Source organism: Coregonus lavaretus (assembly GCF_964263955.1).
Source record: "Coregonus lavaretus genome assembly, chromosome: 8".
Lineage (NCBI taxonomy): Eukaryota > Metazoa > Chordata > Actinopteri > Salmoniformes > Salmonidae > Coregonus > Coregonus lavaretus.
This window is the reverse complement of record NC_139995.1, coordinates 34,501,819-34,520,471: the sequence shown is the minus strand read 5'-3', so window position 1 is coordinate 34,520,471 and position 18,653 is coordinate 34,501,819. Positions and strand designations below refer to the sequence as shown.

General features: G+C 44.1%; 1 protein-coding gene across 2 annotated transcripts in view; it reads right to left on the bottom strand.

The window, feature by feature from the left end:
* The window catches only part of LOC311134165 (RNA-binding motif, single-stranded-interacting protein 2-like), a 50,818-nt gene that overhangs the window by 2,767 nt on the left and 29,398 nt on the right, over window positions 1-18,653 (bottom strand). For both annotated transcript variants that reach the window (XM_084167775.1, XM_084167776.1), the window contains exons 5-13: window positions 14,979-15,136; window positions 11,937-12,016; window positions 9,913-10,022; window positions 2,236-2,279; window positions 1,860-1,953; window positions 1,606-1,656; window positions 1,146-1,256; window positions 843-923; window positions 585-672 (exon numbers count right to left, since the gene is read on the bottom strand). In XM_084167775.1, coding sequence (XP_084023901.1) covers window positions 592-672; window positions 843-923; window positions 1,146-1,256; window positions 1,606-1,656; window positions 1,860-1,953; window positions 2,236-2,279; window positions 9,913-10,022; window positions 11,937-12,016; window positions 14,979-15,136 — 810 coding nt within the window. In that variant the 3' untranslated portion in view covers window positions 585-591. The remainder of the gene's footprint in view (window positions 1-584; window positions 673-842; window positions 924-1,145; window positions 1,257-1,605; window positions 1,657-1,859; window positions 1,954-2,235; window positions 2,280-9,912; window positions 10,023-11,936; window positions 12,017-14,978; window positions 15,137-18,653) is intronic.

The following is an 18,653-nucleotide window of genomic DNA, read 5'->3' as shown; positions in this document are numbered from 1 at the left end:
CCAATGCCTTTTCCAGCATGATGGAGCACCTTGCCATAAGGCAAAAGTGATAACCAAGTGGCTCGGGGAACTAAACATCGAAATGTTGTGTTCATGGCCAGGAAACTCCCCAGACCTTAATGCCATTGAGAACTTGTGGTCGATCCTCAAGAGGCGGGTGGACAAACAAAACCCCACAAATTCTGACAAACTCCAAGCATTGATTATGCAAGAATGGGCTGCCATCAGTCAGGATGTGGCCCAGAAGTGAATTGACAGCATGCCAGGGCAGATTGCAGAGATCTTGAAAAAGAAGGGTCAACACCGCAAATATTGACTCTTTGCATAAACTTAATGTAATTGTCAATAAAAGCCTTTGACACTTATGGAATGCTTGTAATTATACTTCAGTATACCATAGTAACATCTGACAAAATTATCTCATAACACTGAAGCAGCGAACTTTGTAAAGACCAATACTTGTGTCATTCTCAAAACATTTGACCACGACTGTACAGGGAGGGGTTGAGACTTCAAACTGAATTGAAAGAGTCTTCCTTGCCTCAAGGATGGCACCGGACAGCTGATGTTTGACATAACCCTACCTTAGCTTCACTTGGTGTGCTGGTATGAGTAGTTTGTGTGTTCTGCAGGTGTCTCCATAGCAACCTGTTGCTGTTGTCCTCCGTTCTCCTGCAAGAAAAGGAAGGAAATGGAGTGGAACAGTAGTAATAGGTCGCTGAGTTATAAACTGCTTAAGTAATTGATTGGTTGTTGAACTCTTTTGTAAAATAAACCCCCTTTTGTCATCCCCTTAACTTGTTCTGCATAGTTAATGCTTATGGTGTCGGTCGGGGGCTCACCTCTACAGGGACACTGGAGGGAGGCACTGGTTGGTACTGGGGTATGTATGTCCCCTGCATAGTTGTGTTGGCAGGCATAAACTGTGACAGGACGAGAGGAGAAGAAATCATCAGTCATTATTACTGTGTAGAGATCAAACTGAGACACAGGCAACTGATTTTCTCTTCACTTTCAACTGCAAATCAGTACAACTCGATTCACGTTAACTCAATTCAGGTTAGTTCAATGGGGGTGGGGTAGTAGAGTGGGTAGTTGAAGGGAGTGTAGGGTGGAGGTGGAGTGGGTATCTGTAGGGTACTAACCGTGCCCGTGCTGCCCAGGGATAGGTGGCTGAGCTGCTGGGTCATGGTGCCCATCATGGAGGTGGGCTGGATAGACATGGCATGGTCCATGGTCGGAGTCAGGACTGTGCCCTGGGAGAGAGGTGGAGGGAGAGAAAGGGAAGGAGAGAGAGAAAAAGGGTATGTGAGACACTGAGAGAAGTGGAGGGAGAGAGATGGATAAAGAGAGAGGGGGGGGGGGGGGGGGGTTCCAACGAAGAGAAGGACAAATAGCCAATAATTCAGAGACATGATTATAGAGATTGACAGAGAGATAGAGGGAGAGAGAGAAAGAGAGAGGAATATAAATAGAGACAGAATGACAAAGAGAAGAGGAGAGATAGAGAGATAGATGAGCAGAACAGCAAGCTAACCAGATGTAAAGGGAATAGTAAGGAGGAAGCTGCAGCAGCAGAGGTAGATAATACTATATAATACTCACTGCAGGCTGCATGAGGTACGACTGGTGGTGCATCCAGGAGGGACTATGTAGCTGGAGAGAGAGAGGAGGAAAACACTGGATCTTTACACACAAACAAACAGGGGAGAATGAGTGGAGATGAAATCTGAATCTGGATAGAAAAATAACAATGACATAGCTCCAACGTCTACAGAAATGTCCTCCTTCATGCATTTGTGAATGGTGGTTTGGTGGTGGTGGTAGTGATGTGTGTGTGTGTGTGTTCAGTGTTTGACCTGGAAGGATGAGACGGGTGAATGCATGTAGGGAGAGAGGGACGTCTGGGCGATCATCCGGTTTGGGGTCAGACTGTAGGGTGACGAATAGAACCTGCACAACACACACACAAATCAAGATGTATGACTGTCAGATTATTTTATAGCATTTATAAACATTAATAAGCATTTATAATCGCATGTGCATGAAAGTTATTAAAAAGTGATGCCAAATGATTGAACTACAAAATGTTACACTGAAGTAGATGATTGCAATAAAATAAAGTAGTGTTGCAATGTCTTCTGCGTCTACCAGGAGTCACTAGTTCACCACAGACAAAACACATGACTTGTTTTTGTTGGTGGGCTGAATTTCTGTTTTTGTCTCTATTCTCACCCATTCTGTAAGGCTGTGGGGTCATATGCTAGCGTCATCCCTCCCTGGGAAAACAACACAAATCATTCAGAATAAAGACATAAAGGACACAATCACATATAAAAATCTAATATAAAAATAGTTGTTAAAGCCCCCATGCAGTCTTTGTAATTTTATTTTAAAATCATCACTGTATGTCTAATAAATCACTGTGTGTGTTTGTTTAAATGAAAATAACTCAAAAATATATTTTCTATCATTTAATTCCCTGAGCCTCCTTTGGTCCTTGAAATGCTCAGTCTCCTCATGTTGGTGTTAGGAAACAAATTAGAATACATTTACATACACAGCCCTGATTGGCTGATAGGATGGTCTAGAGCCCACCCCTTACCCATACACACACCAAATCAAATAAATGTTTATTTGTCACATGCTTTGTAAACAACAGGTGTAGACTAACAGTGAAATGCTTACTTACGGGTCATTTTCCAACAATGCAGATAGAAAGTGACACGAGGAATAAATACACAGTGAATAACGAATACCAATAACGAGTCAAAAATAATATGGTTATATACAGAGAGTTCCAGTACCAAGTCGATGTGCAGGGGTACGAGGTAATTGAGATAGCTATAGTGCATTCAGAAAGTATTCAGACCCCTTGACTTTTTCCACATTTTGTTACATTACAGCCTTATTCTAAAAATGATTAAATTGTTTTTTTCCTCATCAATCTACACACAATACCCCATAATGACAAATCTAAAACCGTTTTTTTGAAATTTTTGCAAATGTATTAAATATGAAAAACGGAAATATCACATTATTATTAGTATTCAGACCCTTTACTCAGTACTTTGTTGAAGCACATTTGGCAGCGATTATAGCCTCGAGTCTCCTTGGGTATGACACTACAAGTTTGGCACACCTGTATTTGGGGAGTTCTCCCATTCTTCTCTGTAGATCCTCTCAAGCTCTGTCAGGTTGGATGGGGAGCGTCGCTGCACAGCTATTTTCAGGTCTCTCCAGAGATGTTCGATCGGGTTCAAGTCCAGGCTCTGGCTGGGCCACTCAAGGACATTCAGAGACTTGTCCCAAAGCCTCTCCTGCGTTGTCTTGGCTGTGTGCTTAGGGTCATTGTCCTGTTGGAAGGTGAACCGTCTGAGGTCCTTAGCGCTCTGGAGCAGGTTTTCATCAAGGAGATCTCTGTACTTTACTCCGTTCATCTTTCCCTCGATCCTGACTAGTCTCCCAGTCCCTGCCACTGAAAAACATTCCCACAGCATGATGCTGCCACCATCATGCTTCACTGTAGGGATGGTGCCAGGTTTCCTCCAGACGTGACGCTTGGCATTCAGCGCAAATTCAATCTTGGTTTCATCAGATCAGATAATCTTGTTTCTCATGGCTGAGAGTCCTTTAGGTGCCTTTTGGCAAAATCCAAGCGGGCTGTCATGTGCCTTTTACTGAGGAGTGGCTTCCGTCTGGCCACTCTACCATAAAGGCCTGATTGGTGGAGTGCTGCAGAGATAGTTGTCCTTCTGGAAGGTTCTCCCATCTCCACAGAGGATCTCTGGAGCTCTGTCAGAGTGACCATCGGGTTCTTTAGAGCATATGTAGAGCATCTACACTGAGCTCTTCAGTACGAGCCATTCTACTGCCAATGTCAGCAACAGGTGTGGCTAAAATAGCCGAATCCACTAATTTGAAGGGGTGTCCACATACTTTTGGCAATGTTGTGTATATAGGCTTGCCATAACAAAGGGGTTGAATACTTATTGACTCAAGACATTTCAGCTTTTCATTTGTAAATAATTTGTTCTAAAAAAATTACTAACATCATTTCACTTTCAAATCAAATCAAATCAAATGTCATTTGCCACATGCGCCGAATAGACCTTACAGTGAAATGCTTACTTACAAGCCCTTAACCAACAATGCAGTTAAAAAATTAATAAATAGATTAGTAAAAAAATAGAAATAGCAAATAATTAAAGAGCAGCAGTAAAATAAAATAACAGTAGGGAGGCTATATACAGGGGGTACCGGTACGGAGTCAATGTGCGGGGGCACCGGTTAGTCGAGGTAATTGAGGTAATATGTACATGTGGGTAGAGTTAAAGTGACTATGCATAGATAATAAACAGAGTAGCAGCAGCGTAAAAGACGGGGTACAGTGATGTACTGGGCCATATGCAGTACCCGTTGCCAAATCTTTTCAGTCTCCTGAGGGGGAATAGGCTTTGTCGTGCCCTCTTCATGACTGTCTTGGTGTGTTTGGACCATGATAGTTTGTTGGTGATGTGAACACCAAGGAACTTGAAGCTCTCAACCTGTTCCACTACAGCCCCGTCGATGACAATGGGGGCGTGCTCAGTCCTCTTTTTTTTCCTGTAGTCCCCAATCGTCTCCTTTGTCTTGATCACGTTGAGGAAGAGATTGTTCTCCTGGCACCACACGGCCAGGTCTCTGACCTCCTCCCTATAGGCTGTCTCATCGTTGTCAGTGATCAGGCTACCACTGTTGTGTCGTCGGCAAACTTAATGATGGTGTTGGTGTCGTGCCTGGCCTGGCCATGTAGTCATGGGTGAACAGGGAGTACAGGAGGGGACTGAGCACGCACCCCTGAGGGGCCCCCGTGTTAAGGATCAGTGTGGCAGATGTGTTGTTACCTACCCTTACCACCTCGGGGCGGCCCGTCAGGAAGTCCAGGATCCAGTTGCAGAGGGAGGTGTTTAGTCCCAGGGTCCTTAGCTTAGTGATGAGCTTTGAGGGCACTATTGTGTTGAATGCTGAGCTGTAGTCAATGAATAGCATTCTCATGTAGGTGTTCCTCTTGTCCAGGTGGGAAAGGGCAGTGTGGAGTTCAATAGAGATTACATCATCTGTGGATCTGTTGCGGTGGTATGCAAATTGAGTGGGTCTAGGGTTTCTGGGATAATGGTGTGGATGTGAGCCATGACCAGTCTTTCAAAGCACTTCATGGCTACATACGTGAGTGCTAAGGGTCGGTAGTCATTTAGTCAGGTTATCTTAGTGTTCTTGGGCACAGGGACTATGGTGGTCTGCTTGAAACATGTTGGTATTACAGACTCATTCAGGACATGTTGAAAATGTCAGTGAAGACACTTGCCAGTTGGTCAGCGCCTGCTCGGAGTCCACGTCCTGATAATCCACCTTGTGAATGTTGACCTGCTTAAAAGTCTTACTCACATCGGCTACGGAGAGCGTGATCACATAGTCATCCGGAACAGCTAATGCTCTCATGCATGCTTCAGTGTTGCTTGCCTCGAAGCGAGCATAGAAGTGATTTAGCTCGTCTGGTAGGCTTGTGTCACTGGGCAGCCCGCGGCTGTGCTTCCCTTTGTAGTCTGTAATAGTTTGCAAGCCCTGCCACATCTGACAAGCATCGGAGCCGGTGTAGTACGATTCAATCTTAGTCCTGTATTGACTCATTGCCTGTTTGATGGTTCGTCGGAGGGCATAGCAGGATTTCTTATAAGCGTCCGGGTTAGAGTCCCGCTCCTTGAAAGCGGCAGCTCTACCCTTTCGCTCAGTGGGGATGTTGCCTGTAATCCATGGCTTCTGGTTGGGGTATGTACGTACAGTCACTGTGGAGACGACGTCATCGATGCACTTATTGATGAAGCCAGTGACTGATGTGGTGTACTCCTCAATGCTATCGGAAGAATCCCGGAACATATTCCAGTCTGTGCTAGCAAAACAGTCCTGTAGCTTAGCATCTGCGTCCTCTGTCCACTTCCTTATTAACCGAGTCACTGGTGCAACCTACTTTAGTTTTTGCTTATAAGCAGGAATCAGGAGGATAGAGTTATGGTCAGATTTGCCAAATGGAGGGCGAGGGAGAGCTTTGTACGCGTCTCTGTGTGTGGAGTAAAGGTGGTCTAGAGTTTTTTTCCTCTGGTTGCACATTCAATGTCACTTTTCATCCTTCAACTAAATATACTTTCCTGCAACCCACCTCAGCCAATGTGGAACGTATTCTATTATTACTTATACCTTTTTATCTAGAACCTCCGGCTGAAACTAGCTACTTGCTATTAGCCACCGTTAGCGGTTTTCACCATTGTCCGTGGCCTGCACTACCTACCAGCCAGCTCTAGCCTAGACAATTATTGGCCAGTCTGCACAGTCTGCACAGCGCGCTATCAACCCAGAACATATCGGATTTTCTGCCGGAATCACTGAATCACTGGACCTTAACACCGGATCATCGCAACTAGCTAGCTGCAACCGAATGGATGTTGTTGTTGGCTAATCACCACTGTCCCGAAGCTAGCACCAGTTAGCCTTGAGCTAGCCTCGAGCCAGGCCCATCTCCCGGCTATCTACCTCTCTGTCAACCGGACGGGACCTCCTAGTGTCAACACAGAGCCCCGCCGATCCATCATGACTGGTCTGCTGACGTAATCGTCTGATGTGGTTTCAACAGGCTTCCCATTGCGACGACCACGAAGATCCATCTGCTCGCACCGGCCCGCTAGCACACGCAATCAACAGCCTCTACCTCCAAAACATCGCCGGCGGAGGAGAGGCACTCGGACCTTGAATATCTCACAATCAAATGCCGACGGTATTATCTCCCAAGATACCTTATGCAAACTGGAAACCACATATCCTGAGGCTGCATTTATTGTAGCCGGGGATTTTAACAAAGCAAATTTGAGGACTAGGCTGCCGAAGTTCTATCAACATATCGACTGTTGTACTCGCGCTGCTAAAATCCTCGACCATTGCTATTCGAACTTCCGTGATGGTTATAAGGCCCTCCCCCGCCCTCCTTTCAGCAAATCTGACCACGACTCCATTTTGCTTCTCCCTTCCTATAGGCAGAAACTCAAACAGGAAGTACCCGTGCTAAGGACTATTCAACGCTGGTCTGACCAATCGGAATCCACACTTCAAGATTGTTTTGATCATGCGGACTGGGATATGTTCCGGGTAGCTTCTGAAAATAATTTAGACGTATACACTGAAACGGTGACTGAGTTTATCAGGAAGTGTTTAGGTGATGTTGTCCCCACTGTGACTATTAAAACCTACCCTAACCAGAAACCGTGGATAGACGGCAGCATACGTGCAAATCTGAAAGCGCGAATCACCGCATTCAACCATGGCAAGGTGACTGGGAATATGGCAGAATACAAACAGTGTAGCTACTCACTCAGCAAGGCAATTAAACTGGAAAAACATCAGTATAGAGACAAAGTGGAGTCGCAATTCAACGGCTCAGACACGAGACGTATGTGGCAGGGTCTACAGACAATCACGGACTACAAAAAGAAAACAAGCCACGTCGCCGACGCCGATGTCTCGCTTCCAGACAAGCTAAACACCTTCTTCGCCCGCTTTGAGGATAACACAGTGCCACTGATGAGGCCCACTACCAAAGACTGTGGCCTCTCCTTCTCTGTGGCCGACGTGATTAAGACATTTAAGCATGTTAACCCCCGCAAGGCTGCCGGCCAGACGGCATCCCTAGCCGCGTCCTCAGAGCATGCGCAGACCAGCTGGCTGGTGTGTTTATGGACATTTTCAATCTCTCCCTTTCCCAGTCGGCTATTCCCACATGCTTCAAGATGGCCACCATTGTTCCTGTACCGAAGAAAGCAAAGGTAACTGAACTAAATGACTATCGCCCTGTAGCACTCACCTGTCATCATGAAGTGCTTTGAGAGACTAGTCAAGGATTATATGACCTCTACCTTACCTGTCACCATAGACCCACTTCAATTTGCTTACCGCCCCAATAGATCCACAGACGATGCAATCGCCATCACGCTGCACACTGCCCTATCCCATCTGGACAAGAGGAATACCTATGTAAGAATGCTGTTCATTGACTATAGCTCAGCATTCAACACCATAGTACCCTCCAAGCTCATCATTAAGCTCGAGGCCCTGGGTCTGAACCCAGCCCTGTGCAACTGGGTCCTGGACTTCCTGACGGGCCGCCCCCAGGTGGTGAAGGTAGGAAACAACATCTCCACTTCGCTCATCCTCAACACTGGGGCCCCACAAGGGTGCGTGCTCAGCCCCCTCCTGTACTCCCTGTTCACCCATGACTGCGTGGCCAAGCACGCCTCCAACTCAATCATCAAGTTTGCAGATGACACAACAGTAGTAGGCTTGATTACCAACAATGACGAGACCACCTACAGGGAGGAGGTGAGGGCTCTGGGAGTGTGGTGCCAGGAAAATAACCTCTCACTCAACATCAACAAAACAAAGGAGATGATCGTGGACTTCAGCAAACAGCAGAGGGTGCACCCCCCTATCCACATCGACGGGACCGCAGTGGAGAAGGTGGAAAGCTTCAAGTTCCTTGGCGTACACATCACCGACAAACTGAAATGGTCCACCCACGCAGACAGTGTGGTGAAGAAGGCGTAACAGAGCCTCTTCAACCTCAGGAGGCTGAAGAAATTTGGCTTAGCACCTATAACCCTCACAAACTTTTACAGATGCACAATTGAGAGCATCCTGTCGGGCTGTATCACCGCCTGGTACGGCAACTGCACCGCCCACAACCGCAGGGCTCTCCAGAGGGTGGTGCGGTCTGCCGAACGCATTACAGAGGGCAAACTAACCGCCCTCCAGGACACCTATAGTACCCGATGTCACAGGAAGGCCAAAAAGATAATCAAGGACATCAACCACCCGAGCCACTGCCTGTTCACCCCGCTATCATCCAGAAGGCGAGGTCAGTACATGTGCATCAAAGCTGGGACAGAGAGAATGAAAAACAGCTTCTATCTCAAGGCCATCAGCCTGTTAAATAGCCATCACTAGCACATTAGAGGCTGCTGCTGCCTATTGAAATCACTGGCCACTTTAAGAAATGGAACACTAGTCACTTTAATAATGTTTACACTACTCATCTCATTTGTATATACTGTATTCTATTCTATAACATTCTACTGTATCTTAGTCCAGGCCGCTCTGTCATTACTTGTCCATATATGTATATATTCTTAAATCCCATTCCTCACTAGTTTTGTGTGTATTGGGTTTATGTTGTGAAATTGATATTACTTGTTAGATATTACAGCACTGTCGGAGCTAGAAGCACAAGCATTTAGCTACACCCGCTATAACATCTGCTAAACACGTGTATGTGACAAATAAAATTTGATTTGATTTGATTTGGCGTTCTTGGGCACGGGGACTATCCCAGTTTGTATTACAGACCGGGTCTGGGATAGGTTGAAAATGGCAGTAACGACACTTGCCAGCTGGTCAGCGCTGATTCGCTGATAGGATGGTCTAGAGCCCACCCCCTTACCCAGATGGACAGTCATTGGTATATTATAATCAGATCACATTGCAACGTCATGATGTGAGCCAAAATTTCCATCCCACCTGAACAGGTTGAAATTTCAGGCATTTTTTTCAAACAGCACTTACACAAAAAGGGCATTATCATTTTTACAATTTCAGAGTGTTATTTTGACCTTGTAGTGTGGAAATATCATTAAACAATGTTTTTAACTGCACTGCCCCTTTAAGAATGTTTAGGGTTAGACACACAATCCATATCTCTGTGAGATCAGATTCCAGCTCTATCTTGCTTTGACAATGACCTCTTGTTTAAAGTTTTTTTGGAACTAACATGCAGTCTCGAACTCCAAAAAAGAAATAAATGAAATCCTCCACCCGTGTAATCAATCCCCTCACCATCTCTCCATCCCTGGCCCAGGGCCTGCCATTCTGAATGTACTTCCCCTGGTTCTGCCTCTTTTTCTGTCCCCCGTCTGCAAACTTGCACAATAATGGTTCCGGGGGCACTGTGGGAGAGAGAAACAGACGAAATCAGAGGGTCAATTCCATGGGAGGCTAGGAATAACAATCCACAGGAAGAGTTGAGGAGTAATGCCAGGAGCCTGGGATCAGAGACCAAGGTCCTGTTCAGACAAAACCCCCAGCCCCTAGCCTCTTAGTCTCTCTAGACAGATGGGCTGCCTCCAACAATGTACCAATGCTCCAGTTTACATGTCTTTAGAAGTTCCGGCATCAGTTGGGACAGAGACGAGGTGTCGGAAATGGGACATGCGTCACCGGTGACGTCACTGCCGTATCCGCTTGTTGCCCTAGCGAAATGGCAGATGCTAAGTGGGATCCTTGGTACGTCCATACCCTAAACCCTAACCTTAACCCCAACCCTAACCCTAACTTTTTTTTCCCACCTTTATTTAACCAGGTAAGCCAGTTGAGAACAAGTTCTCATTTACAACTGCGACCTGGCCAAGATAAAGCAAAGCAGTGCGATAAAAACAACAACAACACAGAGTTACATTTGGGATAAACAAAACGTGCAGTCAATAACACAATAGAAAATCTACATACAGTGTGTGCAAATGTAGTAAGTTATGGAGCTAAGGCAATAAATAGGCCATAGTGCAAAATAATTACAATTTAGTATTAACACTGGAATGATAGATGTGCAGAAGATGATGTGCAAATAGAGATATGGGGATGCAAATGAGAAAAATAAATAACAATATGGGGATGTGTACAGGTGCAGTGGTCGGTAAGCTGCTCTGACAACTGATGCTTAAAGTTACCTTAACCACAATCACAACCTAACCCTAACCCTTTAACCGTTTAAAAATGTCAACTTCAATGGGGTGATGTAAGGATCCCACTTAGACTTTTCCCTAGCTAAACATGAGCACAATTCCTGCCCGCATTTGAAGCCCCACCTACCCAAACTCGTGATTTGTTGGGAGAGTTGTCTGTCTGAAGAGAACATTCGCCGGAACAAATGTTTTTCCTCTTTCGAAATGTCCAAGAGAATCAGACATCCTCCCCAGACCTAGTGGTCTGGGTTTCTGAGACTACTAACCTCTAGATACGTGTGGAGATATGAGAGGATTTGATAGGTTTAAGCAATATGGTGTTAGCTCCACCTTTACCTCTGAAACACCCACAAATCTAGAAATGTAAACTAACTGTTATTAAGTAACTGGTTCCACAGCCTTTTTTTCCTTTGCTAAACTTTTCTGTCTAAGTGTTACCTGAACATAACACTTTTAGTTGGCCCAAACATGAGAAAACGTAGGCAAAAATGATGTCAACTTAAACTGATGTGTTTGCTTAATTTGTCTTGTACCGTATGTTCATTGAACTAGAAATTATCATTTTTGGCATCTTACCTAAAACAAAAGACTTTGTGTCAATGTGTATCAGAAATGTAAGTTGAAAACATTGTATGTTATAAGCACTGCCTGTGTGTAACTAGGTCCACATCCATTTTGGGGGGTAAAATTCCAAAATAATAATTTATAGTTGAATGAACAGACGAGACAAATTGAGCAAACACATTTTAAGTTGACATAATTTTTGCCTATGTTTTCTCATGTTGGAACTAAGTTTGGGCCAACAAAAAATGTTAAATTCAGGTAACATTTTGACAGAAAAGTTTAGTAAACTTAAAAAAGACAGTGGAACCAGTTACTTAATAATATTTAGTTTAAACAACTAGATTTTTTTTACAGTGTAGGCTAGATTGAAGTTGTGCCATATTGCTTATACCTGTCCAATCCTCTCAGATCTCCACACATTTGAAGGGGGTAGGGGATAGCGATTGTTTCTGGACACAGCTCTTGATTTGCCATCTGAAGTGAATGACTGAGGTGGTATCATAACATCTGGGCTTGGTGGAGAACACATAGATGAGACAGGTAGAGAGATCTGCTCACCTGGAACTCCCGGTGGAGTCTTAATGAATTTGCCATTAAAATTTTGAATAATGGCTTCACACCTTTCTGTGGACTCCATCCTGAAACACAGTCAAACATTCAAGTGCATTAGAGAGACCCTAGTGTGACCCCTGTTGTTGCTGATATAGCATGTAGGGAAGAGTTGGGTAAGTTGATTTTTTTTAAACATTCAGCATCACTCCGTCAGGAGAAATATAGTATTATTTCTAACAAATACACTGAGTGTACAAAACATTAGGAACATTAGGACCCATGTCGTCCAAAAAGTTGACTCAAGTTTGCCAAAAAGCACCCGGAAGCACCTGGATGATCATCAAGACTCTTGGAACAATGTTCTATGGACAGATGAGTCAAAAGTATAACTTTTTGGATGACATGGGTCCCATTATGCTTGGCGAAAACCAAACACTGCATTCCACAGTAAGAACCTCATACCAACGGTCAAGCATGGCGATGGTAGTGTGATGGTTAGCTTCTTCAGGAGATCAATGATCATAGTAATGAATGAATGAGAGATCTCTTACATGTCAACATCACAAGCCTGACATTTTTAAAGAGACAGTGTACAATTGTCAATGTAATGCATCTCCTTAGGAAAATTGTGCTTTTACAAAATGTAGAAACCTAATATACCACAAACGACTTTATAATTTCAATAACAGGTATTCGTATCAACATTTTAGCTTTTATAATAAATGAATGTCTTTACAGTGTTACATATTAGTTTCTAGTGCACAACATGTAATTCAAAAGTAGCTAGTATTCATATAAGCCCAATGTAGGTTGTATCTCAATCAATACAAAAAATCTCATTTTCTGGTGCTCCTAAATTTCATGTGCTGCTCCTAACTTTTTAAAGTTGGGAGCAACAGTGTTACCAATGAAAAATGCTAATTTATAGCCTTGGCTACAAGGCTGCACTTTAATTCTGTTTAGGACCTCATATTGAAGCTTATAGAGACCCCAACTGATGTATAGAACAATCTTAAAACGATCTACTTTGGTTTAGATACAAGCATCATAAAACCTCTAACACAATAAATGCATTTGACTTGGTGAAAATCAGTTTTTTGGACTTAACTTGCTTACCACTTTTTTACATTTACATTTAAGTCATTTAGCAGATGCTCTTATCCAGAGCGATTTACAAATTAGTGCATTCAACTTAGGATAGCCAGTGGGACAAGCACTTTTTTTTTAGGGGGGGGGGGGGGGGGGGGGGTTGTTGAAGGATTACTGTTAGACTATTCCAGGTATTCCTTAAAGAGGTAGGGTTTCAAGTGTCTCCGGAAGGTGGTCAGTGACGCCGCTGTCCTGGCGTTGTGGGGGAGCTTGTTCCATGTGGTTTCTTCTTTCATAGACTCCATGAAATAATGACCTCTTCCAAAATATTTGGTCAAATTATAAATTTTCAGTATGCTTTCCTAGATACAAGGGTGGCTAAACTTACTCCTTTGGTTCAACTTAGCCCACTCTCCCCAACCTATGACTGATAATCAGTGGTGTAGTGGTGCCTGGAGAAGTGGGTATACTCTTATTTGCCAAAAAACCTGTACTGTGCAAGTAGGCTAATATTAGGCCTACTATTGAAATAGATAAATGAGCCTGTCAACTGAGTCAGAAATTCACAGGTTTCTGATTTTACATTATTATTATTTTTCGCTCTCAATAACCAGGTCTCCATCCAACCTTTTTATATGAGTAAAGGCCTGATGGAAACCACAAATTTGTCGGTAAACTTCCCAAATGTCAACAAAAACAAAGTACGCTAGACAATGTGTGTCGTTTTGTGTCAATAAAATTAATTATGCGAGAAAAGGTGGTGGACACGCTTTTATGAGCCAATATTTATATAACAACTATCATATTGAAGTAAACTTGGAGTCACGCGATTACATGTTGTGTGGTCCTCCCATTTCGACTCGGGAAAGCATGCAGTTTATTAGGCTACAGATGAAATAAGTTACGATGAATTATTCGGTACATGATCGGAATTGAACCGCAAAATAAATGTTTATGTGCACACAGCCTTTTACCCGCAAGTCATTTTGATGGAAACACATCTCAGGTGGGAAAATTCACATGTTGTTTTTATTATGCAGATTTTCGAATATTCGCATGAAAATCTTTCGCCAATTGGATGGTAGCCTAGATAAATTCACAGTTTGTTTGATAGAAAAACAACAAAATTCCACAACAATGCTTTAACCACATCAGGAGACCACTTTTGAGGTCTGGGAAAAATCTAAGAAATTTAGATTTTTTTGTGTAGTTACCCTTTAATTCAAGTGTGCAGGCACCTAGCACTGTTGTTTGGTTGGCGGTGTTTCTGTAGCTCATATGAGATGGAGTTTGTACAACAAATGGCAACTGGATTGATGCTAATAATCATATAATTCTGCCAGGTGGGCTACTTTGTAGCTAGTTAACATTTAATTGAGAAGGTTTTTGGGAAAACCTTTCTATCTACCAGAAGACGGTTAGGCCTTGTCTAGCAGGCAAAGGCATTATCCTAGTCATATTAGCAACCCATAATAGTTGTTGCATATTTAGATCTCCTATCTTCCAAATTTTCTAACGGATATTCCTATCTCTGTCCATGAAACAGCTCGCATGTGCGGTGCGCATTTTAGAACATATTTTTCCCACAAATTGCATTTTGGAACATTCCTGTTTTGGAACATTTGCGCGTACTGTAGGCATAATGCCGTGTGCACATTGCTGTGCTTAAAATGTGAAGAAATAATAGTTTATCAAAATGTTAAGCTAAACATTCTGATCTGTTCCATAGGCCTTATTAACTGATATAACATATACCTCCACTCCACTACTTTGATACGCATCCTGTTGATTAAGAAGTGAGTATACGCAATGCCCAATGAAAAAAAAGTGGGTATAGGCCATATACCTGCGTATACCCTCTACTACACCACTGCTACTATTGTAGCATGTAGTTTTAGCTGCAGGTGTAGCATGTAGCATGTTGCTAAAGATGCTGCTAGTGTAGCATGTAGTGTGTACCTGGCGAAGCCAACGCCACGGCTGGTCCCGTTGGCATCGCGGAGGATGCGTGTGGAGATGACCTGGCCGAAGGACTTGAGCATGCTCTCCAGCTCCTGCTCGTCCATGGACACAGGCAGGTTGGAAATGTACAGGTTGGTGGGATCCTGCTCCTGTTGCTGCATAAGGAAAACACACAGACAGGGTAAATCAGACTCACAGTGTGTAATCACAAACAAAGAGGTTTAACATTCACTGTTTAAATTCTGTTAGATATATTTGTGACGTCATGGTTATGAAAGATATACGATATAACAAATTAGTATTGTCAGTGGTTTATGACTGAATGTGGGTTGTATGTGAGTGCTTTTGTGAGTACAAGAGCACTTTTCACCTCTTAAAAACACATACAACTACTAAAAAATGTAAGCATTTTAATGGAGGAAAAGTATGTGGAAATGTGGAAAGACTGAAAAAGAGCCCAGACCAGAAGAATGAATAAAAGAGGAATGCGAGACGATTCTGATTCCAGGGCTCAAAAGTGAAACCAGGCGTGAAGTTAAGAGTTCGCACAACAACAGGAGCTTGGCAACCGGGTCCATAGGAGTTGTGCTTCTATCTGACAATCTGCTGTAACTGAGGGAGGTAAAGGAGAAAACTATAGGGTGTGTGAGAGACAAGGGGGAATGAGGAGAATGGAAGAGCAAAGAAAATAGAGGGGAGTACAGTGGGAGAGAGGAGAGAGGGAGGAACTACAAAAGTGTCTGACTGTACACAGTCTTTTTTCTCTGTCTCATGCAATAGTCTCTATCTCTCCTGATACAGTCATTCCCACAGTCTCTCTTTCCCTCTCACAAACGTTTTATGCAACATTTGAGAGAGCATGAGGAAACAACAACTTGTTATGAAATGTTATAGTGAATATCAGGTTACCGGGTTCATGCCCCAGGGAGTAATTGAGAGGATATGAGCTTAGGTTTAGATATAGTGTTTAAAGCTAGCATTTCAGTCAAGTCTAAATTCCAGTTCCACATACACCTCATCACCACCAGTCAAAAACACCACCCACACAACTGACACCACCCCATATGACTACAATACATCCCGCTGTTCCCTCCATTTCCATCTCCCTCCATTAGGACAGAAACCGAGCCAAAATATAGGTTCCATCAACAGACCAGTAATTCCACACTTATCTCTGTTGATCCATAAGCAAAGAGTCGGCTTGAACCTGAGTCAAACAGACAGGAGAGCCGAAGAACACAGGTAGCTGCCTCCTGAAGCTTCAGTTTGAGGTCAAAAGTATTGCGCTACATAGGGAATAGGGTGCATTTGGGACGCATCCTCAGTTTGCACAGGGAGTTCAGCAGGAGTTGAGCTGGGTGTTGTACCATGCTTGTCACTCTGTTGATCTGACAATGAGGAATTCCTGGGTGGATTTATGGTACTGAAGCGTGTCAACACACAGCATCCTGAAACACTTCTCATTGTCTCGCAGTGATTGGCCTGGCCTCCCACGAGATAGAAAGCTCTTTAAATTAACCAGGATTCAATGTGAGGGAAAGTTCAATTTCTGGGATTTAAACCACATTGGTGGTTAAGGAGACACTTCCTTGTTACACAACTCAGTGGCACTGTGACCAGTCACATAGATAAGACTGACTGATCTATCTAATCCTGTTCTGCATGCGGGGCCAACATCTCTTAAAAGGTTCCTCTGATGCTGATATTCAAATGATGTCTGGACAACACCCAAGCACACCACAAATGAAATGTAATCTCTTCATCGCTCTTTCGCTCTTTTTATCCAACTCTCCCTCTCTTTTTTCTCTCTCTCTCTCCCCTGGTGACACACAACCCCGGAGTCTTGCTCAGTGTGCATCTACGGCGACACGCTGGTGTGTGTGTGTGTGTCAGGCAGGTGGTGAGTGTAAGCTGACATCTGTACGCAGAAAGGAAGGCTCTCTAGTAAAGTAAAGAGCTGTTGATTTATAACACTTTCCATTGTTTCCCTGTCCCTCCCCACCAAGCCCATAGCCAGCCCCATAGCCAGCCCCATAGCCAGCCCCATAGAAAGCCCATAGCCAGCCCTATAAACAGCCCCATAGCCAGCCCCATAGACAGCCCCATAGACAGCCCCATAGACAGCCCCATTGGCAGCCCCATAGCCAGCCCCATAGACACTCCTCTGTAGAGATGACTGACTGGCTGGGAGTTATGATAACGCTCAGCATGGCCCACACTGTTAAAGAACCAACACACTGGAAACATGAAAACAACATGACCCACATTCAGTGACAGTACAAGGAAAGAACCTGACTAATGCCAAAATATTCGATTTTAGTGTCTGATTTCAGATTTAGACAGACACTGTTTAAATCAGAGATGCAAAAATCGGGGTGGTCACCAGTGTCAGTATCTGTGGTTTTCTCCTAGCCTTTTAATCAGAGACTGAGTTATACCTGGGTAACTTAACGACCCCTAAGCCCAGGTCAGAAGGCCAGGCTATGATGCAGAGTAGCTCACTGTAGCTCACAGGCCCAAATTGACTTCTTATAGGGCACTCTCCTCTGTTTTGGCCACTACCAACTCCTCAGTTATACTGTTTATGTAAGTTAGGCTCTTGTGTTCTAAATTCTATTACAGTGAGTGTTTGGATACAATATCTGGGTAGCAGGAGGAGTGATTTGGTGGACCCTGATATTCAGTTGCATCGCTCGTCTGTCTTAATTCTGAAGTGAGTGTATTAATTCCTGTGCTGGTCCATCTTCACTCTGTAGTAGTGAAGTGACTTGGACCCTGTTGCAGGGCTGGGGTGGAGTGATTGTAGCCCTATAGTGTCGCCCCCAGGCTCAGATACAAACCCAGGCAGGCACAGGCCAGCTCATTGTCCCCGTCCCATTGACAGCGGGTGCAGTGGCACCCTTCCCGGGGCCCTCTCAATGGGGAGCCTGAGAGGCACAGAGGGATCAGCTTAATGGGCTCACAACAGCCCCTTTGACTGCAAACACCCACACAAAGAGCTCAGGACAAGGCCCACAGCAGGGGCCGCTTAGCAGGACACACATATAGCCAGCCACACAAAGGAGGAGGGAAAGAGGGAGGGAGGGATGGGTGAAAAAGGGCAGGGGAGATGTGAGAATAGAGGTGAAGAGGAGAGGAAGAGGAAAGAGTGGGAAGAGGAGGAGAAACAACCAGTTCCATCTGATAGCCTTCCTGTTCTCCTCGAATGCTGTGACCTCTTCACCCTCCCTCTCTCCCTGCCAGCCAACTGCCAGTTAATAAAGATATTGAGATGGTGCCAAGAGGACACTTATCACCATTCAGGCCATAACAACATACTGTACAGTATAAGAGCTCACCTTTGATACCACTGGGAATGTTGGAGGGAGTGCGTTTGCATGAACACCGTCTATGCTTTTTGTGGTTCAATGGGGGAAAAAAGTATTTAGTCAGCCACCAATTGTGCAAGTTCTCCCACTTAAAAAGATGAGAGGTCTGTAATTTTCATCATAGGTACACGTCAACTATGACAGACAAATTGAGATTTTTTTTCTCCAGAAAATCACATTGTAGGATTTTTAATGAATTTATTTGCAAATTATGGTGGAAAATAAGTATTTGGTCACCTACAAACAAGCAAGATTTCTGGCTCTCACAGACCTGTAACTTCTTCTTTAAGAGGCTCCTCTGTCC